We start from the raw sequence: 25872 nt of genomic DNA on the forward strand, positions 1-25872 counted from the left end.
CATGGGAAAATCAAAAGAAATCAGCCAAGACTTCAGAAAGAAAAATTGTAGACCTCCACAAGTCTGGTTCATCCTTGGGAGCAATTTCCAAACGCCTGAGAATGTACCACGTTCATCTGTACAAACAATAGTACGCAAGTATAAACACCATGGGACCACGCAGCTGTCATACCGCTCAGGAAGGAGACGCGTTCTGTCTCCTAGAGATGAACGTACTTTGGTGCGAAAAGTGTAAATCAATCGCAGAACAACAGCAAAAGACCTTGTGAAGATGCTGGAGGATACAGGTACAAAAGTATATATTTCCACAGTAAAATGAGTCCTACATCGACCTGAAAGGCCTCTCAGCAAGGAAGAAGCCATTGCACCAAAACCACCATAAAAAAGCCAGACTACGGTTTGAAACTGCACATGGGGACAAAGATGGGGGTGGCAGTATCATGTTGTGAAGCAGGGGGGCGGCAGTATCATGTTGTGCTTTGCTGCAGGAGGGAGTGGTGCACCTCACAAACTAGATGGCATCATGAGGATGGAAAATGATGTGGATATATTGAAGCAACATCTCAAGATTTCAGTCAGGAAGTTGAAGCTTGGTCGCAACTTGGTCTTGCAAATGGACAATGACCTCAAGAAAACTTCCATAGTTGTGGCAAAATGGCTTAAGGACAACAAAGTCAAGGTATTGGAGTGGCCATCACAAAGCCCTGACCTCAATCCTATAGAAAATGTGTGGGCAGAACTGAAAAAGTGTTTGCGAGCAAGGAGGCCTACAAACCTGACTCAGTTACACCATCTCTGTCAGGAGGAATGGGCCAAAATTGTGGGAAGCGTATGGAAGGCTACCTGAAACGTTTGACTCAAGTTAAACAATTTAAAGGCAATGCTACCAAATACTAATTGAGTGTATGTAAACTTCTGACCAACTGGGAATGTGATCAAAGAAAGAAAATATAAAATATATCATTCTCTCTACTATTATTCTGACATTTCACATTCTTAAAATAAAGTGGTGATTCTAACTGACCTAAGACAGGGAAGTTTTACTAGGATTAAATGTCAGGAATGGTGGAAAAACTGAGTTTAAATGTATTTGGTTAAGGTGTATGTAAACTTCCGATTTCAACCCTATTTGTTGTCTTATTTGTTCTCTTTTCTGGTGGATTAAACTAAACTTTCTATGGCTTGTTTAAAAAATAACGATATTTTTGAGATAATTTTGTTTTCAAATAACCCAAAGTGAGCGGTTGTAATCTGAATAAAAGGGAAAAAGGGCATTCTTGAACATGGGGTCAGACATTCTTAATAATTTGTAAATAAAGGCAGTTTGTTATTTAGAATACGTTATTTCTGGTTTTAGAGGGAGAGGAACCAAAAGCCACCGTGCCTATTTTTTGAATATCTTCAGTCCACATGTCAAGTGAAATTCCCCCATTATATTTACCCAAGTTCTCTCTTAACTCCAGGGCCACCGACAGTTTTTTGGTGTTGTTGCCTGATTCAGGACTCTAGTGCCAGAGAAGAGAGACTCTCAGACTGAAAACGCCTAATTTACGAAAAGATAGTCAATTTGTGCCACAGTTTAGACTACCGATAGATCGGCGTTCTAACTCACCCGTGTGATAGTGTGGTGCAATGACAGAATACCACCATCTACCACTATCGGTCGTAGTCATAAGCTCGAAACTTTTAAAGGAAGAACCACAGTACATGAAAAATGTTTTTGTTTTTGTTGATAGGGATGGGATTTTAGAAACTATAAGAGGAATTTGTTTCTATAACTGTGCACATTAAGTAGTCACCGCCCCCTTGAGTGAGGTCAGAGAGCCTGCCAGTCTGACAGAACCGCTCCTTTTGAATGAACTGTATAAAATGATGGGTTAAGAATGAACATCAGACCAGAGAAACGTAGAGTTGCAGCTCACATTTAAAGTGGTTTGAACTCAATCTCAACACGAGGTTGAGACGATAAAGTCACCTCCCGGACAATCACTGGTACGGTTGATTAGCTGTCCTAATAAAGTACCTAAAAAAGCAAAGTGGGACCATTCTACTACACTATTCCGTTACTCTCATCACCCCACTGGAAACCATCGACATGCATGGCTAGCCTTTCTTCAAATAAGCTTCTTCCAGGGCGAATTAATGTAGAATAAAGTCTGTAACTCTGTTCAGGACCACACGAAAAGTCACTGGATACTGGACGATTGCAGAGGAGAACAGCAGCAGAAGATGGGTTGGAACCATTTCGGACAATCGGAGCCTTACAAGCGTGCTGTGAAAAGGCCCAACATCCTTTCCAAGATGGCCTGGTTCAGAGAGACACACGGCGAACCAAGGCATTTCCACGTAAAAATATGAATGATTTCTTACTCCAAGCGGGCGGTTTGTGTGCAAAGTATAAGTGAGAGTAGTTTCTAAATGTACCAATGTTAAGTGTCTCTGTCCCCCTCTCTCCATGTATTTTGTAACAAGCAGCCATATTGTTTTAAATCCGCTAGGGACCTGTTTTTAATGTATTAAGTGTGTATATTTATCCTGTGTTACCATTTAGTTAGCTTGTAAATAAATAACTAAACCAATTTGAGTAGTAATTAATGATAAATAAGGTTCTGGTTTTTCAGATGCTAGGTTACAACTGTTCAGAATGACACGAGGTTATGATTAATAAGTTGACTGTTTATGGATGTAATAGGTAAAGACCTTTAGAGTTTAATTTGGGAGTTCGTAACTTCAAAGAACCGCTCTCGTGGTGCCCCAGATCCTAATGAGTTAATTGTTACATGATTAATTTAAATCGGGTAACATTTAAAAATAGTTAGTTGATTAGATAACTTTAATTCATCTGATGAGTATTATTTAAGTCACGACACCGCCAAGCCACACTGCTTCTTGACACACAGCACACACTCTAGAGGCCTCTAAGTCTCTACTTTTATCCAATGTAAAAAACACAATTTCAAGTTTTGCTACATAAGACTGAATCGAGGCAGTGGTCACATAGCCGTACAGGAGGAGGCTAATTCATACATTTTTAGTTCAACTGTTGGAGCCCGAGGGAGCGCCGGTGCGCACTCAGGCCTGCAGCTACAGCCAAATAAAAGCCACACCACATCAAAGGTTTATAAACTTTACAAGGGTAATATCAAAAGTAAGTCAAGCTGCTGTTTATATGGAAAATATGAAAAGGCTATTACAGTTGAAGTCGGAAGTTTACATACACCTTAGCCAAATACATTTAAACTCAGTTTTTCACAATTCCTGACATTTAATCCAAGAAAAAAATTCCCTGTTTTAGGTCAGTTAGGATCACCACTTTATTTAAAGAATGTGAAATATCAGATAAATAGTAGAGAGAATGATTTATTTCAGCTTTTATTTCTTTCATCACATTCCCAGTGGGTCAGACGTTTTCATACACTCAATTAGTATTTGGTAGCATTGCCTTTAAATTGTTTAACTTGGGTCAAATGTTTCAGGTAGACTTCCACAAGCGTCCCACAATAAGTTTGGTGAATTTTGGCCCATTACTTCTGACAGAGCTGGTGTAACTGAGTCAGGATGTAGGCCTCCTTGCTCACACACCTTTTCAGTTCTGCCTACAACGTTTCTATGGGATTGAGGTCAGGGGCTTTGTGATGGCCACTCCAATATCTTGACTTCGTTGTCCTTAAGCCATTTTGACACAACTTTGGAAGTATGCTTGGGGTCATTGTCCATTTGGAAGACCCATTTACGACCCAGCCTTAACTTAACTGATGTCTTGAGATGTTGCTTCAATATATCCACATAATTTTCCATCCTCATGTTGCCATCTTTTCGGTGAATTGCACCATTCCCTCCTGCAGCAAAGCACCCCCACAACATGATGCTGTCACCCCTGTGCTTCACGGTTGGGATGGAGTTCTTCGGTTTGCAAGCCTCCCCCTTTTCCTCCAAACATAACGATGGTCATTATGGCCAAACAGTTCCATTTTTGTTTCATCAGACCAGAGGATATTTCTCCAAAAAGTACAATCTTTGTCCCCATATGCAGCTGCAAACCGTAGCCTGGCTTTTTTTATGGCGGATTTGGAGCAGTGGCTTCTTCCTTGCTGAGCGGCCTTTCAGGTTATGTCGATATAGGACTCGTTTTAATGTGGATATAGATACTTTTGCACCTATTTCCTCCAGCATCTTCACAAGGTCCTTTGCTGTTGTTCTGGGATTGATTTGCACTTTTCCCACCAAAGTATGTTCATCTCTAGGAGACAGAACGCGTCTCCTTCCTGAGCGGTATGACGGCTGCGTGGTCCCATGGTGTTTATACCCGCGTACTATTGTTTGTACAGATGAACATAGTACCTTCAGGCATTTGGAAATTGCTCCCAAGGATGAACCCGACTTGTGGAGTCCTACAATTTTTTTTCCTGAGGTCTTGGCTGATTTCTTTTGATTTTCCCATGATGTCAAGCAAAGAGGCACTGAGTTTGTTGGTAGGCCTTGAAATACATCCACAGGTACACCTCCAATTGACTCAAATGATGTCAATTAGCCTATCAGAAGCTTCTAAAGCCATGACATACTTTCCCGGAATTTTCCAAGCTGTTTAACTTCTTGCGTCGAGCAATCCCGTATCCGGGAGTGTAATCATATCCTCAAGCTCATTACCATAACGCAACGTTAACTATTCATGAAAATCGCAAATGAAATGAAAGAAATATATTCACTCACAAGCTTAGCCTTTTGTTAACAACACTGTCATCTCAGATTTTCTAAATATGCTTTTCAACCATAGCTACACAAGCATTTGTGTAAGTATTGATAGCCTAGCATAGCATTAAGCCTAGCATTCAGCAGGCAACATTTTCACAAAAACAAGAAAAGCATTCAAATAAAATCATTTACCTTTGAAGAACGTCGGATGTTTTCAATGAGGAGACTCAGTTAGATAGCAAATGTTCATTTTTTCCAAAAATATTATTTGTGTAGGAGAAATCGTTCCGTTTTGTTCATCACGTTTGGCTAAGAAAAAAATCCGAAAATGCAGTCTCTACAACGCCGAACTTTTTACCAAATTAACTCCATAATATCGACAGAAACATGGCAAACGTTGTTTAGAATCAATCCTCAAGGTGTTTTTCACATATCTATTCGATGATAAATCATTTGTGGCAGTTGGGTTTCTCCTCGGAAGCAAACGGAAAAATACACGCAGCTAGAGATTACGCAATAATTGCGACAGAGGACACCAAGCGACCACCTGGTATATGTAGTGTAAAATGGTCAATCTTCCAATGATTTGCCTACAAATACGTCACAATGCTGTCGACACTGTGGGAAAACGTCAGAAAGTCTAAGCTCATTCGTGACCCATTCACAGCCATATAAGGACTCATTGGAACACAGCGCCTTCAAAATCTGGGGCACTTCCTGTTTGAAATTTCATCTTGGTTTCGCCTGTAGCATCAGTTCTGTGGCACTCACAGACAATATCTTTGCAGTTTTGGAAATGTCAGTGTTTTCTTTCCAAAGCTGTCAATTATATGCATAGCGAGCATCTTTTCGTGACAAAATATCTTGTTTAAAACGGGAAAGTTTTTTTTATCCAAAAATTAAAAGAGCGCCCCCTATATCCAAGAAGTTAAAGGCATGGTCAACTTAGTGTATGTAAACTTCTGACCCACTGGAATTGTGATACAGTGAATGAGTGAAATAATCTGTCTGTAAACAATTGTTGGAAGAATGACTTGTGTCATGCACAAGTAGATGTCCTAACCGATTTGCCAAAACTATAGTTTGTTAACAAGAAATTTGTGGAGTGGTTGATAAACAAGTTTTAATGACTCCAACCTAAGTGAATGTAAACTTCCGACTTCAACTGTATATTGCAGCCAACACTAGGATTAGCCTACAGTTGGAAATTAATTTAGCCAACGAAATTATCTCAACAGAATTAAACACTTTTTGCATATTTAAAGAACTGGTTTAGATTAGCATAAATAGGCCAACAATATTCATAATAATATACAATAATATAATGATAAAACAAAGGATAAACATGGAGGGTAAATAATTAGAAGATAGAAAATTGCATCAAACCTGAATAACGACCTGTCCACTAGAATATTAAAACGTGTCCCCATGGAGGCCATTCCCCTTCTTGGCTTCTTTTCACTATACTCTTTCTCCTCTAACTTTCATTTTACTTCAGGCCAAGGCTCCTCTCTTCTCTTCTCAGCAACAGGTGCAAGAGGTGAGCGTTTGGAACCAGCTTCAGCTGGACCTGGCCAGCCTAAGCAATACGTTTTAAGTTGCAATTGGTTGACACAGATAACAAGCCTGCAAAGTATTTCATCACCTCACCAATTAAATTAACAGAGGACCGGTCCCGGGTCCAATCTTGGAATTTTGGGTCTGGTGGACCCGTGAAGACATCTAATACACACATGCACACACAGCGACACAAGAGTACATGCAGCACCTGAGTACTTATTCCAATTCAAGCCACACAAGCCCTCATTGTCATAAGCTTAATCAGAGAGGGTTAACTGAGTTAGCAACTGAACAAGCAAAGCACAAGAGCATTAATAGTCCATTTTAGATATACAGTAGTACACTGGCATGTTGGTGAGGGACATGCTACAATTTCCTGGTCAGTTGTTTAAGGCTAACATTGGAGTCTTCTCCATGGGTGCATTACAAATGGCACCCTATTCTCTATATAGTGCAGTGCCATTTGAAACGTACCTCAAAGTAAAAAACAAAGCATTAAAGGTGTTAGGATCCTTTGTTACGTGGACAAATCATCAGAACCAGCCATTCACTCACACAGCGTGGCCATCAGTAAAGCATTAGCTAGCTGGTCACTGGGCAAATGTCGCCTCACACACGGACATATTTAACGTACTGATTTGGTAGCTCACATTAGCACTGCCAGTGCAGTATTATACTGTGTTGTGGCGCAAGGCAGAGAAGCAGGCATTCATTAATTGGGCAGTGGAAAACTACTTGTAGACTTACGGTAACTACTTTCACTATCACTGGCATTGGAAGTGATGTGTTCTGGAATTAGAACAAAGCAGGAACGTATGGGTAAGTAGGCTAGAGTTGCAAAATTTCGGAAACTTTAAAAAAAATAGCCACAATGGAGGCTAGCATACAGTGATTGAAATGAGTGGCTTTTTGGTACAAATTCCTTATGGGTCACAACAATACAGAAGTAAGAGAAGCAGATAGGAGATGCTAGTGTAAAATGAGCTAGGTCGTGTCATTGTGATCAATTGACAACACTTTGCATGGTTACAAAAGAAGTGACCATTACACACATCAACATTTCATCACTTTTTAAGGTTACACACAATGGAAAATAAGATACTTAACTGTTAACCTATTCATACAAACACAAATATATCACTATTCTGGGGCACGCGTACACACAACTGTCCACATGTACACAAAGAGCATGCTCATTCTCAGATTTATTTATTTTTTCCAGACAATTGAGCCCTTGTATGGCTTCACAAATAGACAGAACACATCCCAAAGTGACTCTTCGTCTTTTGCAAGTCAACTAATCCAAGCCAGCTCTGCCCAGTTCAAGAGCATCCACACTGAGTGTTTCATGTATGGGCATATTTCTAGTGGTATCAGTGTAGATGTTTTTATTAGAAAAATACATGTAGATGTTGTATGAGGGAAAAATACATGTACAGTGGGGAGAACAAGTATTTGATACACTGCCGATATTGCAGGTTTTCCTACTTACAAAGCATGTAAAGGTCTGTCATTTTTATCATAGGTACGCTTCAACTGTGAGAGACGGAATCTAAAACAAAAACCCAGAAAATCACATTGTATGATTTTTAAGTAATTAATTTGCATTTTATTGCATGACATAAGTATTTGATACATCAGAAAAGCAGAACTTAATATTTGGTACAGAAACCTTTGTTTGTAATTACAGAGATCATATGTTTCCTGTAGTTTTTGACTAGAGCAGGGATTTTGGCCCACTCCTCCATACAGACCTTCTCCAGATCCTTCAGGTTTCGGGGCTGTCGCTGGGCAATACGGACTTTCAGCTCCCTCCAAAGATTTTCTATTGGGTTCAGGTCTGGAGATTGGCTAGGCCACTCCAGGACCTTGAGATGCTTCTTACGGAGCCACTCCTTAGTTGCCCTGGCTGTGTGTTTCGGGTCGTTGTCATGCTGGAAGACCCAGCCACGACCCATCTTCAATGCTCTTACTGAGGGAAGGAGGTTGTTGGCCAAGATCTCACGATACATGGCCCCATCCATCCTCCCCTCAATACGGTGCAGTCGTCCTGTCCCCTTTGCAGAAAAGCATCTCCAAAGAATGATGTTTTCACCTCCATGCTTCACGGTTGGGATGGTGTTCTTGGGGTTGTACTCATCCTTCTTTTTCCTCCAAACACGGCGAGTGGAGTTTAGACCAAAAAGCTCTATTTTTGTCTCATCAGACCACATTACCTTCTCCCATTCCTCCTCTGGATCATTCAGATGGTCATTGGCAAACTTCAGACGGGCCTGAACATGCGCTGGCTTGAGCAGGGGGATCTTGCGTGCGCTGCAGGATTTTAATCCATGACGGCTTAGTGAGTTACTAATGGTTTCCTTTGAGACTGTGATCCCATCTCTCTTGAGGTCATTGACCAGGTCCTGACTTGTAGTTCTGGGCTGATCCCTCACCTTCCTCATGATCATTGATGCCCCACGAGGTGAGATCTTGCATGGAGCCCCAGACAGAGGGTGATTGACCGTCATCTTGAACTTCGTCCATTTTCTAATAATTGCGCCAACAGTTGTTGCCTTCTCACACAGCTGTCTGGTCTTGGCCGTTGTGGAGAGGTTGGAGTCTGTTTGATTGAGTGTGTGGACAGGTGTCTTTTATACAGGTAATGAGTTCAAACAGGTGCAGTTAATACAGGTAATGAGTGGAGAACAGGAGGACTTCTTAAAGAAAAACTAACTGTCTGTGAGAGCCGGAATTCTTACTGGTTGGTAGGTGATCAAATACTTATGTCATGCAATAAAATGCAAATGAATTACTTAAAAAAAATCATACAATGTGATTTTCTGAATTTTTGTCTTAGATGCCATCTCTCACACAGTTGATGTGTACCTATGATAAAAAATACAGACTACATGCTTTGTACGTAGGAAAACCTGCAAAATCAGCAGTGTTTCAAATATTGTTCTCCCCACTGTAGATGTTGTATGAGAAAAATACATGCAGATGTATGAGGTGATAAAAATAGGCTCTGGATGGAAATGTGATCTGGATGGACTTACCTGGTTTAATGTAAAGTTTTGGCTTATTTCCAAAACGATGAAATTAGAACATCCTAAAAAGTTAAGTTTTAGCTCATCTTTAACTTACCCCGGATGTTTTCATTTAATAGTTTTGTAAATAAAATAAGCAAAAAAAAAAGTAAACTATCCCTTTAAAGACAAACAAAGACACGAGACAGCTGTAAGCCTTCGGTCAGCTCAGTTATGGGATGGAAGAGAGACTGGGGTTGAGATGAGCATGAAGCACTGCTGAGAAACCACTGGAGGAACAGTGTGGAGAATGAACCCGAGAAAGGGAGAGAGGGGACACTGAATGTTCAAATTATATTATATATGCTCAGGGGGCATATTTCACTTGATATCCCTGATATAAGGTCAGGAGAAGTGAGAAAATGATAAAGATTGTGAAGAGATGGAGTGCTGTATATGGGTGGCGGTGGGTAGCTGGATGGGGGACTGGGGGGGGGAGACTTACTCTGGCTTTTGGATAGCATGTCGTCAGGGTTGTCCTGTGGAGCAGTCAGCAGAGAGCAAGCCAAACAAGGAAAGAACAACCACAAGGACAAAATGTTACTGGAGTCACAGAGAGAAAGAGACGAGTGGGGGAGGACTACCACCGGACACTGCTGTGGCAATGCAACAGGGTGGCCATCTTGGCTCAACAGGAGAGAAAACAGGCTGATACACAGACTTCATGTTGTTTGTGATAGGCTACATTGCAGCTCTGTCCAATTTATATAGGGAAATTGACTATAAACCGGCTCTTACGAGAAGGATGCTAGACTGGTTCGTATCCAAAGTTGGACTGGCCCATTTTTTACCCAGTGTTACATGGGTGAATTTTATCTTTCTCTTGTGGGCTGGGGTCATGGTTCGGCCCCTGTTGCCAACACTGCCCCACTGTGTCCGGTGTGCCTTCACTGGCCTCTTCTCTCCTCCCGTGCCTGATCTCTACCATTGACAACCCAGAATGCCCGGGTGTAAACGGTCTCTTGATCTCGCTGTACTTACGGTCAACATCGCTTGTTTCCTGCTCGCTTGCATCCTTGTTGTAGAAAGGGAACTTTCGGGAAAATAGGTTCTTTTTACGCTTGTCATTGAGTGACTGCTGAGGAAGAAAGCGAAAGGAAGGGGGGGTGGGCAGAAGGTATGGAGAATGTCTAATGTCGGTATGGAGAAAATATAGAAGCCCCTCACCACCTGGTGCTTTGACTCTGTGGCTAGCCTTGTAGCAAGGTTAACATGAGAGCTAAAGGCTGATGTCTACTCTAACGATGGTGCTTTAGCGTGGTTGGCATGAGAGCTACATTGACAATGTAGCTAGCCCTGAAGCAAGGTTTGCATGAGAGTTAAATGCTGGTTTGTACTTTGACAATGTGGCTAGCCCTGTAGCAGGGTAAGCATGAAGTTAAAGTTTAAAAAAAATCTAGATACTGGCACAATACTCAAGCCACATTTCAGAGCTGTATTTATTAAGCTAATCAACCACTTCACGACCCAATATATCAGGCGAAAGGCTAAACAGTATATACACTGAGTATACAAAACATTAAGAACACTGTTCTTTCCATGACAGACTGACCAGTTGAATCCAGGTGAAAACTATGATTCCTTATTGATGTCACTTATTAAATCAACTTCAGTCAGTGTAGATGAAGGGGAGGAGACAGGTTAAAGAAGGATTTTTAAGCCTTGAGACAATGGAGACATGTATTGTGTATGTGCGCCATTCAGAGGGTGAAAGGGCAATATTTAAGTGACTTTGAACGGGGAATGGTAGTATGTGCCAGGCGAACCAGTTTGTGTCAAGAACTGCAACACTTCTAGGCTTTTCACGCTCAACAGTTTCCCATGTGTATCAAGAATGGTCCACCACCCAAAAGACATCTACCCAACTTGATACAACTGTGGGAAGCATTGGTATCAACATGGGCCAGTATCCCTGTGGAACGCTTTCGACACCTTGTAGAATCCATGCCCCGATGAATTGAGGATGTTCTGAGGGCAAAAGGGGGGGGGTGCAACTAAATATTAGGAATGTGTTGCTAATTGTTGGTATACTCAGTGTAATTAAAGCTCATCAATACTGGGGTTAGATATTGATTTCCATAGTGATTGCTAATCAAGTTCAATGTGTGACAAGGTGTGCAATTTTAGGAATTATGGTTGATTAGTAATACATATTTAAATATAAAATGCAGTACATATCTTACACAAGAAAAAGAAAGCTTCAAATTGTTAAAAAAATCCCTGAAAAAAAATTGATAGGCGAGAAAACGGGACGGGCGAGATTCTACCGCTCTGTCAATCACCAATCATATGTGGAGAGCCAAGATCACTAATTGGCTGCCTACTGGTGACTGACAGTAGGCCGATCATGCCACCCCATCACAAAGTGAGCATGTGCAAAGCAAAGATGAGTGAGTGGTGAGGAGGCCTCGGAGAAAGCTTGGGAAGAAAAATTCTTAAGAGGCAATTGATTTGCATGCAAAATGGGATGCAGAGAAGGGAAAACCCCCAAAGCTAGCTTTTGTGCATACACATGCCAAGAGAAGCAATTTCACTGCTTTTGTTTCAGTACTTTCTTATCCCCTATAATGCTAATAAGATTAGCTGTAAATATCATCCCAATTTTTAGATAGATCCAGTCACATCAGTAGTGTCTACTGGTTGGGGGCCAATTCAGTCCAACCTGCTTTGGGTTATTTCACTGCATCCAGGGCCATGCTGCACCTAGCGAGTAAAGTTGAAGACTATTGAGACAGCGAGAGAGAGAGAGACAGCGAGAGAGAGAGAGAGAGAGAGAGAGAGAGAGAGAGAGAGAGAGAGAGAGAGAGAGAGAGAGAGAGAGAGAGAGAGAGGAGTCGGGTGGTGGAGGTAGCAGATGGTCAGACGTCAATGGCAAGCGTATCTCTCCCTCCTTTTCCACTCATGCACGTTTTGTCTTTTTCAGTTTGCCTTGTTAGGAGTCGGCGGCACTGGGGTGTTTCGGTTGGCGTGCGGAGTACTTTTTGGATGGTAACACATCTAGTCTATGGGCTCGCCCACTCAGGTTTGTCATTGTAATTGTATTAAAAGTTATTAAAAAAGGGAAATGAATGACAGCTAGACTTGGGGCAGCGTCAGTCAAAAGGTTGTCGACAGACATGCTGTTAAAGAGCTGTCTAGCATTTCCAAACATTAGTCACAAACAGATTGATTAGTATTTCTAATTCAAGTGGCAGCAGAAAGTACTAATCATTGGACTAAAACTATACATACAATTAGAAATTCTGCAAATTACATTTTCTACTGTAAAATACTGGATCCTGAAATTATTAACACCCTTGATAAAGATTATTTTTTTTAAAGGTTTTTGACTAAAATGTTGGTCTGGAGCCCTGAAGGTGAGGAATTTCTCAGTCCTGTCGAAGCTCTGTCTGGCACACCAATGGAACCAGCTTCCCCCTGATGCTAGGACAGTAGAGTCCCTGCCCATTTTCCAAAAATGTCTGAAACCGAACCTCTTTGAAGACCATTTTAAATATCTGTCTCCCCCCGCCCTCAAAAATAAATAACTAGCACCGATTTTCCTTAAAACTTCTTCGGGATTGGTGTCCCTTTCACGGGACGGTTGAGCTAACGTAGGCTAATGCGATTAGCATGAGGTTGTAAGTAACAAGACAATTTCCCAGGACATAGACATATCTGATATTGGCACAAAGCATAAATTATTGTTAATCTAACTGCACTGTCCAATTTACAGTAGCTATTACAATGAAAGGATACCATGCTATTATTTGAGGAGAGTGCACAATTTTGAACAAAAAACTTTTGAAAAGTTATTAATAAACAAATTAGGCACATTTGGGCAGTCTTGATACAACATTTTGAACAGAAATGCAATGGTTCATTGGATCAGTCTAAAACGTTGCACATACACTGCAAAGTCTAAATTGCACCTGGGCTGGAATAATACATTAAGGCCTTTCTCTTGCATTTCAAACATGATGCTACAAGATGATGGTATTATCTTTTACCAGATCTATTGTGTTATAGTCTCCTACATTCCTTTCACATTTTCACAAACGCCAAAGTGTTTCCTTTGAAATGGTCTAGAAGAAAAAGAAACGCACACATATTAAGACGAGGTGCTGGCTAGCGGAGTAGAAAACTTGAAAATAAAAGAGAGCTGCACACTCTAGGAGCTCAGATGCAAAAATGTAATTACCAACGTTTCGACAGCCAAGCTGTCTTCATCAGGGTATATCGTCCTTTGAAATGGTACCATGAATATGCATATCCTTGCTTCAGGGCCTGAGATACAGGCAGTTAGATTTGGGTATGTCATTTTAGGCGAAAATGGAAAAAAATCCTTTAGAGGATCCGCCCCATTAAATTACTAAAAAATCAATTGAAAACCACATTGTCAATCATTTTGACCCCTACCTTTTTGAGAAAAAAGTATTACTTGTTAAACAAAATACCTTTCTCTGAGTATTTTATTATTATAAAATAATATAATTTGGGCTTCCTGAGTGTCGCAGCGATCTAAGGCGCTGTGTCACTAGCGATCCTGGTCGATCCTGGTTCGATATGGGGCTGACCGGGAGGCGGTGCACAATTGACCCAGTGCTGTCCGGGTTAGGGGAGGGTTTGGACGGCTGGGATGTCCTTGTCCCATCGCACTCTAGCAACTCTTGTGGATTCCGGGTTAAGCGAGCAGCGCGGCTTGGCGGGTTCATGTTTCAAGGGCTAACGGCTCTCGACCTGTACAGGAATTGCAGCGATGGGAAAAGACTAACTACCAATTGGATATCATATTGGGGAGAAAAAAGGATTAAAAAAATATTATTTTAAAATCTTTTAGCTCAGTATTTTAATTATTTATTTCACAGTCATTTTTACTCATCTTTATGAAGGGTGTCAATCATTTCAGACCCCACTGTATATTCTGAATGGTGAGGTCATCCTGTATGCAGACTACATGATTAATTCTAAAATCATACACTTCAAACCCTAATAAAACACAATGCAAGTATTGCTTTAAAGTGCCACAATACTCATTAATCAGGTCAAACACTAAATCTAATGTCCTCCTTCCTCATAACGAGACAGAAATGTTACTTACCCCTCTGTCTCGCGACTTGGAGTTAAACTTGACCGTCTTTAGCCGTGCCCTCTCTTTCTTCTCCACCCTGAGGGTTAAGGTCATGAAAGTTCATTAGAGGTCATTAACCTGATAAAATATGTCAGTAACACAATTGAGGGTTGCAAGATTATGTAATTTATAGATTGGCAGGTAAGGGTGCTCTCGAGCGGCTAGATGTTCTTTACCATTCGGCCATCAGATTTTCAACCAATGCACCTTATAGGACACATCACTGCACTCATCTCTGTAGACCCGTCACAAGACCCACTGGTTGATGCTTACGCCTCACTCACACCTATCTGAGATACCTACTGCAGCCCTCATCCTCCACATACAACACCCTTTCATATTCTGTTAAAAGTCCCCAAAGCACACACATCCATGGGTCGCTCCTCTTTTTAGTTCGCTGCAGCTACCGACTGGAACAAGCTGCAAAAAAACACTCAAATTGGACAGTTTGATCTCCATCTCTTCATTCAAAGACTCAATCATGGAGACTCTTACAGACAATTGTGGCTGCCTCGCATGATGTATTGTTGTCTCTACCTTTTTTCCCTTTATGCTGTTGTCTGTGCCCAATAATGTTTGTACCATGTTTTGTGCTGCTACCATGTGCTTCTGCCATGTTGTGTTGCTACCATAATGTGTTGTCATGTGTTGCTGCCATGCTATGTTGTTGTCTTAGGTCTCTCTTTATGAAGTGGTGTGGTGTCTCTTGTCATGATGTGTGTTTTTTCATATATACATATATATACATATATACACACACACAGTGGGGAGAACAAGTATTTGCAGTGTATCAAATATTTGTTCTCCCCACTGTATATGATGTTTATTTTACATTTTTAATCCCAGCCCCCATCCCCACCCGAGGCCTTTTGGTAGGCTGTCATTGTAATTAAGAAATTGTTCTTTACTGACATGCCAAGTTAAATAAAGGTTCCCAAAATTCCTGGTTTGGAGCATTCCCTGTTCGAGGATTCAGAGTTGGAAGATTCCTTCCCTGCTTATTCTCTTTCCTGATTCCAGGAATTCAAAATTCAATGTTTGTTAGATGTTTTCAAGGCTCAAAAGTAGTCTTCTTTTGAGTTAACTATTTTGTAAATCCTACTGTATCCAACAATCCAATATGATTGGTTAAAATAAGCACCATGCAATTTCTAGATTTGCAGTACTTTTCCATTAATTTGTGGCCCTGACATACAGGACATCGGACACAGAGAAGTATCTATATCCAGACCACTCAGAGGCTATGGATAAAAATTCAGAAATGGTCTAACGGAAACCAAAGCTTCGGCAGGGAGGAACCCAATATGTACCTGAATGTACAGGGAGAACGGCAAGTTCTTCAAAGGTAAATGTGTTTTGCAGTCACATCATTAATTGTGTAGGAGCTGTGGACTATGGCAGGGATAGGCAACTTGTCGAGGAGGTCCGAGACACTTTTGTTTTTTATTCTCTCCATCTAATCAAGGACTGATTCAGACCTGGGACATCAGGAGTACAACTAACTACGAGTTAAAAGAGAAAAACAGGAGGGGGGGTTTACCTTCTCTTGCTGGGGATGACACCCACTTCCTCTGCCTCGCCCTCCGGGGTCACCTGCCGAGCCTGCCACCACTCGTCGTCTGAGGCGTTCACCACATGCAGGATGTCCCCGAATTTAAAGTTGAGCCCCTGAGAGGGGAGCCCTGAGTCTTTTGTCTTGTCATAGTCGAATAGGACTCTGGAAAGAGTAGGAAACAAGTCACATTCAGTAAGTGAGTTTGATCATTTAGATGTAGTCATCTGGCTGGCATATGGCTAATATTTGATTAACAGTAAACTATAATGTGTAGTAAACAAACATTATACAACTACAGTTTGTCAGATGCTTCAAGATCACAAAATTAGTACAATGTTAAGATGAGTCCACATCCCACGCCATCGGTTGGGTTGATCCTGCTATATGCCTCAACTAAATGAATGGACATATGACCACCGCAAATTTAGAAATCATACAGTGCTTATCTTTACCATTCATTTTAGATTGCAGAATATAACTGAATCTACAAAACAGACGGCCTGAGATATGGAATTAACTCAACAGACTTTTGACAAACTTCTAAACATCTGACAAACTTAGATTTTTGGAGGTTAAGCAAGGCCCTAAAGTGCGACCAATTAAATATTTTGCTGTGCAACCAGGAATTTTAATTGGGGACCACCAATGCGACCCAAAAAATAATCCACATTTTTTGTTGAATTTTTATTTCTAATATCTGTTGTAATGATAAGGCTTCCTTGTATCACTATTACCTGGGCAAAGATTATTTAACATCATGCACCATTAATACAACAAAAACTGCTAGTTTCTAACCCAAACAGTTAAAAAAAAATCTGACCCCGTATTACTGGCACAACCTTTTTATCTTCCCGTCACAGAAACCATGTTACGGGCCGCTATAAAACTACTCGTGGGTCGCATTTGTTTTACACCTTGTTCAGTCATGTTTGTTACCTCATTAGCTATCAACCTAGTAACTTTACCAGAACATCCCCCCCAAAAAATTTATATATTTTTGATTTAACCTTTATTTAAGCAGAGGCCTCAATTTGGGGGCACAGAAAGGAAAAGGGTTCGCATCGTCAGGAGATCAATGATCATAGCAATGAATGAATGACAGATGTCTTGCATGTCGTCATCACAAATTTGACGCTCTAAAAGAGCGTACCATTTTCAATTTAATACATCTCAATAGGAAAATTGTGATTTTACATAATGTAGAAACCTAATATTCCACAAATGACTAATTTCAATGACAGGTATTTGTATAATCATTTTTGCTTTTTATAATAAACATGTATTTACAAGGTTACAATTTTTACCCCCCTTTTCTCCAAAATCTGATGATTACGATCTTGTCTCATCGCTGCAACTCTGCAATGGGCTCGGGGGAGGCAAAGGTCGAGTCATGCGTCTTCCGAAACATGACCCGCCAAGCCGCTCTTCTTAACTCCCACTCACTTAACCCGGAAGCTAGCTGCACCAATGTGTCGGAGGAAACGCCGTTCAACTGACGACCATAGTCAGCCTGCAGGGGCCCGGCCTGCCACAAGGAGTCGCTAGAGCGTGATGAACCAAGTAAAACCCACCCGGCCAAACCCTCCCCTAATCCAGACGACGCTGGGCTAATTGTGCGCCGTCATATGGGACTCCTGGTCACTGCCGGTTGTGACACAGCCTGGGACCGAACCCCAAGATGTAGTGACACCACAACTGTTAGACAGCTGCGCCACTCGTGAGGCCTCTCCTCATTTTTTTAAAAGTTAGGAGCACCAGTGCAACCAATTAAACATTTTAATTTTGAGCCCTGAGTGCAAGGTTAAGCTGTAGACCTTTAATCTATTTAGAGCTGGTGATGTCTTAGTTTGTTTTGGAGTCATCTCCACCCCCTTAGAGCTGTCTGACGCATGCACCTGTGCATCAAACGGTGACGTCATTTTGAATATTGAATAGCTCTGTGTGTTTATGCTAGAGAATTATTGTTGCAGCTCAATCCCTTATTTCCGCAGATATAACGTTTGCGCCGATTCCATAACATGGGGCTTGTGATAGCGGACTTTATCTACTCATGAGAGGATCTGGACAAGAAAATCACCACGAGATTGTCTGTAAAATCCGAACCGTGTAAGCTACAAACCAATATATCACAAATATCGAAAGCGGAGACTCTCACAAAGGTGTTGGTTGTACTGCTCTACGAAGCACACCAGCTTCAAGGGAGTCGTCAATGTAACCCAGTACCAGGCTGTAGAAATTGCAAAAAGTGCAAAGGGGGAAAAATGTGCTCAAAATAATGTGACCAAACATGGGTCAAAATATTTTTCCCTAAGTTTTCTTATACACTACATTATCAACAGTATGTGGACACCTGCTTTTCGAACATCTCATTCCAAAATCATGGGCATTAATATAGAGTTGGTCCCCCCTTTGCTGCTAAGAGTCCAATGGCGGTGAGCTTTACCCCACTCCAGCCGACCCTTGGCATTGTGCTTGTGTCCGTGTGGCTGCTCAGCCATGGAAAACCATTTCATGAAGCTCCTGACGAACAGTTGTTGTGTTGACATTGCTTCCAGAAGCAGTTTGGAACTCGGTAGTGAGTGTTGCAACCGAGGACAGAAGATTTAAGGCGCTAAGTGCTTCAGCACTCGGCGGTCGCGTTCTGTAAGCTTGTGTGGCCTACCACTTCACGGTGGGCCGTTGTTGCTCCTAGATGTTTCCACTTCAAAATAACAGCACTTACAGTTGACTGGGGCAGCTCTAGCAGGCCATGAATTTTACAAACTGACTTGTTGTAAAGTAAAAGCCTAATTCAATGTTTCATAAAAATATTTTGTTATATATTTTTTGTATACCGATAAGGGTCCTAAAATTCAAAATCAAGTTGCTAAATGATACATTTTACGACCATTTTAAAACAATTCCACATGTTAGCTTAGTAGATATTGCGATCTAAGGGCTTAGACCTACATAGGTTAAAGCTAATGGTCATTTACATTTCGGGGAACCTCTTTAGGTCTTACCTAACGTAGAGTGACCTCTTCTGGCTGGTCCGCAGCGAGCCCGACCCCGAGCTGATGCTGCTGTTCATCATCTGTTCTCGCAGGTCGTGGATCTTGGCTTCAAATCGACTGTACTCTGAAAGGAAAACACAAGCAAAATAGACACAATATTGGCTTAATTCATTAAGAAGAAATTCAAAAAAATGTATTAAAAAAATGTACTAAAAGAAACAAAAAAGGTCACGTCCCAATAATCTCTCCTTCCTCCCAAAGTGTGTTCACTTGTTCCCTTCACGGATTTGAAAGTAAATGACTGGTGTAAGAAATATAGTAGAAACTCCCCCAAGCCCATTCCTCTACCAATCCAATGTGTTTGTGGGAAGTAGTGAACGAGAGTAAACTTAAGAAAGAAGATATTATTGGGACAAACCCTATATAATATGGGGTCCAAAATTGACACCCTTGAAAAAGATGAGAAAAAATGACTATATAAAATAAATATATAAAACCAGGGAAATTATATTATTTTATACTAATACAATTCCCCAGAGAAAAATATTTATTTTAACAAGTCATATTTATTTTCTCAAATAAGGTAAGGGTACAAATTATTGACACCCCTGTTTTTAATACCTTTCAATACTTCACCTGGTGAGGATAACGGCACTGAGCTTTTTTCTAAAATGTTTTATGAGATTGGGGAACACATTGGGAGTGATCTTACACCATTAATGAATTTTTCCAGATTCTTGATATCCTTTGTCTACGCTTATGTACTGCCCTTCAATTCAAACCACAGGTTTTTAATGATCTTCATGTCCGGAGACTAAAATGGCCATTGCAAATTGAGGTGTCGTGTATTTATGGATGCCAAGGGAAGCCAGGCTTCCCCCAAAAATTGACAAAGAAAATAAATGTCCTTCAATTTGCAAGAAGCTGAAAGCATCTGAGCGAACGAAACAGCGCCCCTCTGTCTCAGTATGTGTAGCCCATTATCTGATGCTGTCTAGTCAAAAAGAGTATGACATTGTTGCCACCCGTAGTGCTGAATATCTAACTCTGATATCAAAAGGTCCCACAATTGACAGTGCATTTCAGAGCAAAAACCAGGCCACGAGGCCGAAGGAATTGTCTGTAGAGCTCCGATAAAGGACCTTTTTGCCACATTTTGCTACGTTACAGGCTTATTATAAAATTTATTAAAAAAGATAATCTACACACAATACTGACAAAGAAATACGTTTATTTGTATTTATTTTTAAAAACATTTTTGCAAAAACAATTATGAAATACCATATTTACATAAGTATTCACACCCTTTGCTATGAGACTACAAATTGAGATCAGGTGCATCCTGTTTCCATTGATCATCCTTGAGATATTTCTTCAACTTGATTGGAGTCCACATGGGGTTAAATTCAGTTGATTGGACACACCTGACTACATAAGGTCCCACAGCTGAGAGTGCATGTCAGAGCAAAAACCAAGCCATGAGGCCAAAGGAATTGTCTGTAAAGCTCCTAGACAGGATTGTGCTGAGGCACAGATCTGGGGAAGTGTACCAAAACATTTATGCAGCATTGAAGGTCTCCAAAAAACAGTGGCCTCCATCATTGTTAAATGGAAGAAGAACCACCAAGACTCGTCCTAGAGCTGGCCGCCCGGCCAAACTGAGCAATCGGGGGAGAAGGGCCTAGGTCAAGGAGGTGACCAAGAACCCGATGGTCACTCTGACAGAGCTCTATAGTTCCTCTGTGGAGATGGGAGAACCTTCCAGAAGGACAACCATCCCTGCAGCATTCCACCTTTCAGGTTTTTATGCTAGAGTGGCCAGACAGAAGCCACTCTTCAGTAAAAGGCACATGACAGCCCGCTTGGAGTTTGCCAAAAGACACCTAAAGACTCTCAGATCATGAGAAACAAGATTCTCTCGTCTGATGAAACCAAGATTGAAATCTTTGACCTGAATGCCAAGAGTCACGTCTGTAGGAAACCTGCACCATCCCTACGGTGAAGCATGTGGGAATGTTTTTCAGCGGCAGGGACAGGAGACTAGTCAGAATCGAGGCAAAGATGAACAGATTAAAGTACAGAGATCCTTGACAACCTGCTCCATAGCACTCAGGACCTCAGACTGGGGTGAAGGTTCATCTTCCAACAGAACAATGACCCTAAGCACACAGTCAAGACAACGCAGGAGTGGTTTAGGGACAGGTCTCTGAATGTCCTTCAGTGGCCCAGCCATAGCCCGGACTTGAACCCGATCGAACGTCTCTGGAGACCTGAAAATAGCTGTGCAGCAACGCTCCCCATCCAACCTGACAAGCTTGAGAGGATCTGCAGAGAAGAATGGGAGAAACTCCCCAAAAGCAGGTGTGCCAAGCTTGTAGCGTCTTACCCAAGAAGACTCGATGCTGTAATTGCCTCCAAAGGTACTTCAACAAAGAACTGAGTGAAGGGTCTGAATACTTATGTAAATGTGATCTGTTTTTGTTGTAATAAATTAGCAACAATTTCTAAAAACCTGTTTTTGCATTATCATTATGGGATATTGTGTGTAGATTGATGAGGGAAAAAACAATGAAATCAAATTTAGAATAATATCACGGTTTCAAGGCATATGACCTAACAGGTTACAGAGCAAACAATGCAATTGGCACAAATTTGGCATGGGTCCTCAAAAGGTTATACAGCTGCACCATCGAGAGCACTGGTTGCATAACTGCCTGGTGTGGCAAGTGCTCGGCCTACAACCGCAAGGCACTACAGAGGGTAGTGCGTACGGCCCAGTACATCACTGGGGTCAAGCTTCCTGCCAAGTGTCAGAGGAAGGCCCTAAAAATTGTCAAAGACTCCAGCCACCCTAGTCATAGACTGTTCTCTCTGCTACCCCCAAGCCATAAGACTATTGAACAGCTAATCAAAGGGCTATCCTGACCCCCTATTTTACGCAGCTGCTACTCTCTGTTTATTATCTATGCATAGTCACTTTAACTCGACCTACATGTACATACAGTGGGGCAAAAAAAGTAGTCAGCCACCAATTGTGCAAGTTCTTCCACTTAAAAAGATGAGGCCTGTAAATTTCATCATAGGTACACTTCAACTATGACAGACAAAATGAGAAAAAAAATCCAGAAAATCACATTGTAGGATTTTTAATGAATTTATTTTCAAATGATGGTGGAAAATAAGTATTTGGTCACCTACAAACAAGCAAGATTTCTGGCTCTAACAGACCTGTAACTTTTTCTTTAAGAGGCTTCTCTGTCTTCCACTCGTTACCTGTATTAATGGCACCTGTTTGAACTTGTTATCAGTATAAAACACACCTGTCCACAACCTCAAACAGTCACACTCCAAACTCCACTATGGCCAAGACCAAAGAGCTGGTAAAGGACACCAGAAACAAAATTGTAGACCTGCACCAGGCTGGGAAGACTGAATCTGCAATAGGTAAGCAGCTTGGTTTGAAGAAATCAACTGTGGGAGCAATTATTAGGAAATGGAAGACATACAAGACCACTGATAATCTCCCTCGTTCTGGGGCCCCACGCAAGATCTCACCCCGTGGGTTCAAAATGATCACTAGAACGGTGAGCAAAAATCCCAGAACCACACGGGGGCACCTAGTGAATGACCTGCAGAGAGCTGGGACCAAAGTAACAAAGCCTACCATCAGTAACACACTACGCCGCCAGGGACTCAAATCCTGCAGTGCCAGACGTGTCCCCCTGCTTAAGCCAGTACATGTCCCGGCCCGTCTGAAGTTTGCTAGAGAGCATTTGGATGATCCAGAAGAAGATTGGGAGAATGTCATATGGTCAGATGAAACCAAAATATAACTTTTTGGTAAAAACTCAACTTGTCGTGTTTGGAGGACAAAGAATGCTGAGTTGCATCCAAAGAACACCATACCTACTGTGAAGCATGGGGGTGGAAACATCATGCTTTAGGGCTGTTTTTCTGCAAACGGACCAGGACGACTGATCGGTATAAAGGATAGAATGAATGGGGCCATGTATCGTGAGATTTTGAGTGAAACAATCTCCTTCCATCAGCAAGGGCATTGAAGATGAAACGTGGCTGGGTCTTTCAGCATGACAATGATCCCAAACACACCGCCCGGGCAACGAAGGAGTGGCTTCGTAAGAAGCATTTCAAGGTCCTGGAGTGGCCTAGCCAGAAAATCTTTGGAGGGAGTTGAAAGTCCGTGTTGCCCAGCAACAGCCCCAAAACATCACTGCTCTAGAGGAGATCTGCATGGAGGAATGGGCCAAAATACCAGCAACAGTGTGTGAAAACCTTGTGAAGACTTACAGAAAACGTTTGACCTCTGACATTGCCAACAAAGGGTATATAACAAAGTATTGAGATAAACTTTTGTTTTTGACCAAATACTTATTTTCCACCATAATTTGCAAATAAATAAATTAAAAATATGATTTTCTGGATTTTTTTTCTCATTTTGTCATAGTTGAAGTGTACCTATGATGAAAATTACCTCTCTCATCTTTTTAAGTAGGAGAACTTGCACAATTGGTGGCTGACTAAATACTTTTTTGCCCCACTGTATTACCTCAACTAACCGGTGCATACGCACATGTTGTGCCTCCGCACATCTACCAGTACCCCCTGTATATAGCCTTGTTTGTTATTTTACTGCATCTGTTTAATTATTTGTTACTTTTATTTTCTATTTATCAATTTTTTTACTTAACACTTAAACATCTTCTTACCTTATTAAAGCATTGTTGGTTAAGGGCTTGTAAGTAAGCATTTCACTGTAAGGTCTACTACACCTGTTGTATTCGGCGCATGTGACAAATAAAATGTGAATTGATTTTATTTTTATGTGGGCTCATTTCCACGCAAAGTGTGAGACTCATCAATAAGAATGTTTGCTTGAGAGTGTGAGTAAATTCACTCACATCCATGACCACGCACAGTGCCAAGTGGTGGAATAAGGGAACTGCTTGTCAAATGTAGAATGAGGAAAATACATGTTGAAAAAGTGTTAAATTGTGAGTAATAATAAAATAATTTTGATTTAATTGTATTACCATAGTTAATTCATGCAACACATCTTGACATGAAATATAATTTGACCACCACAGTGCATTTGTTAAGATAATAATCCATTTAAAGTACAGTAATTTGTTAAATTAGAGGTACGTGTGAGGGTGAAACCATTGTTGAAAGACTATAAAAACTGAGATAATGGAAAATTGATTGATCTGATCCTGCTCTGTTCGAAGATTTGGAACGCAATGCATGCCAACACATGCCATTCTGGTGCATATCCAAGTGCTCTCCACCCTCTGGTTTTTGGCAACGGGCACTTTTCAGTGGGAGTTTGCCGTTTGGCATGTCACAGCTCTCGTTGAGTCAATGTTTTGGATGTAATCGTTAGCAAAGCGACCAGTTATATACAATTTAAAACAACAGTTTGAAGTCAATAGGGGTTTCTTTGGGTTCCCAAATAAGAACAGAACAATAGATAGCACAAACATCGCAAAAAATTACCATCCCAAAATGATTTCAACTATGTGAACAGAAAAAGGCTTCCACTATTTATGTGCAGGTGATAGGTTATGTGATGCGCAATATACCCTGCTGAATGTGGTGGTATGGTGGCAAGGTGGAATGCACAACTCTTTCATTCTACAGAACAGCAATGTTAGCCTATACGACTATAGGTTTTAAAAGATTTTGAAAAGCTGTTGAAAGGTTTTGAAAGCTGTTGAGGATGGATGGCTTGTTGGTGAGTGTTGCCTACACATTTTAAGTATATTTTCCATTGCTAAAGCAACATAAATTGTCCTAATGCTCCTCTCTTCGTAGCAATGTTTATATTTTTACTGGTCAAGCCACAACTGAGCAAGCCAAATAAAACCTTTTGTCTGTACTCAATCTCTGACACTAGCACCTCTTTCAGTCTCTGAAAGTTTTTTTTTTTGCTTTTTTTGGTTGCGCCGTTGTATTTCGTGGTACGGTGTTGTATTTTCCCCACAGCTTTAAAGGGATGATTTTGACCATATGGTTAATTAGGGTAGTTTTGAAATGCAAACATCAAAGTCATGCACGAGCACATGAACAATTGGTATTGATCAATGTTATCTCCTAACGGTGTGCGTATGACGCTCGTAGGATTGTTTGATAAATCACACTTTTTCTATGGGTACGACCATTTTAAATTCCATTAGTAAGTAGTACTTTAGAATAGTTTTTACGCAATGTTGATAAATGATGCCCCAGGTGTTTACATTTGTTGGATGACAGAGGTCTTTGGTGATGCACACCAGTGGTGGGTTTTGTTTTGAAAGAGCCCCCACACCTAGTGTAAAATATGGTGGTGGGTCTTTAATGTTATGGGGCTATTTTGCTTCCACTGGTCCTGGACTTTACACAGTAAAAGGACATTTTAGGATATAATCTGTTTTCCTGTGCCAGGAGGCTGACAATTGTCCAAAAGTGGATCTTCCAGCAAAACAATAACCCCAAAGCACACATCAAAATCCACAAAGAAATTGTTCATTGACCACAAAATCAACATTTGGCAATGGCCATCTCAGTCTCCAGACTAACACCATTTAAAATCTGTAGTTTGAATTGAAGAGGGCAGTCCATAAGCACAGCCAAATGATATCAAGGATCTGGAAAGATTCTGTATGGAGAAGGAATGGTCTAAGATCACTTCCAATGTTTTCATAAAACATTTTAGAAAAAGGCCCAGTGCCGTTATCCTCGCGAGGTGAGATATTAAAAGGTATTGAACACAGGCGTGTCAATAATTTTGACCCCTACCCTTTTGAGACAAAAAGTATTACTTCTCTGAGCAATTGTATAAGTAAAAAATAATATAATTTCCCTTTTTTTGTGAGCATACAATATAGCTCAATATTC

General features: G+C 41.0%; 1 protein-coding gene across 26 annotated transcripts in view; it reads right to left on the minus strand.

Annotated features, from left to right (window-relative positions):
• The window catches only part of LOC139387551 (disks large homolog 1), a 262524-nt gene that overhangs the window by 12443 nt on the left and 224209 nt on the right, over positions 1–25872 (minus strand). For 12 of the 26 annotated variants that reach the window (XM_071133865.1, XM_071133874.1, XM_071133873.1 and 9 more), the window contains 5 exons: positions 18988–19102; positions 15971–16147; positions 14401–14467; positions 10302–10398; positions 7000–7041 (listed from right to left, as the gene is read on the minus strand). In XM_071133865.1, the coding sequence (XP_070989966.1) occupies positions 7000–7041; positions 10302–10398; positions 14401–14467; positions 15971–16147; positions 18988–19102 (498 nt within the window). Of the gene's footprint in view, positions 1–6999; positions 7042–9765; positions 9800–10301; positions 10399–14400; positions 14468–15970; positions 16148–18987; positions 19103–25872 lie in introns of all 26 variants that reach the window. The other 14 variants (XM_071133868.1, XM_071133866.1, XM_071133877.1 and 11 more) reach the window with 5 other exon arrangements.

Source organism: Oncorhynchus clarkii, chromosome 28, assembly GCF_045791955.1.
Source record: "Oncorhynchus clarkii lewisi isolate Uvic-CL-2024 chromosome 28, UVic_Ocla_1.0, whole genome shotgun sequence".
In the NCBI taxonomy this organism is placed as follows: Eukaryota; Metazoa; Chordata; class Actinopteri; order Salmoniformes; family Salmonidae; genus Oncorhynchus; species Oncorhynchus clarkii.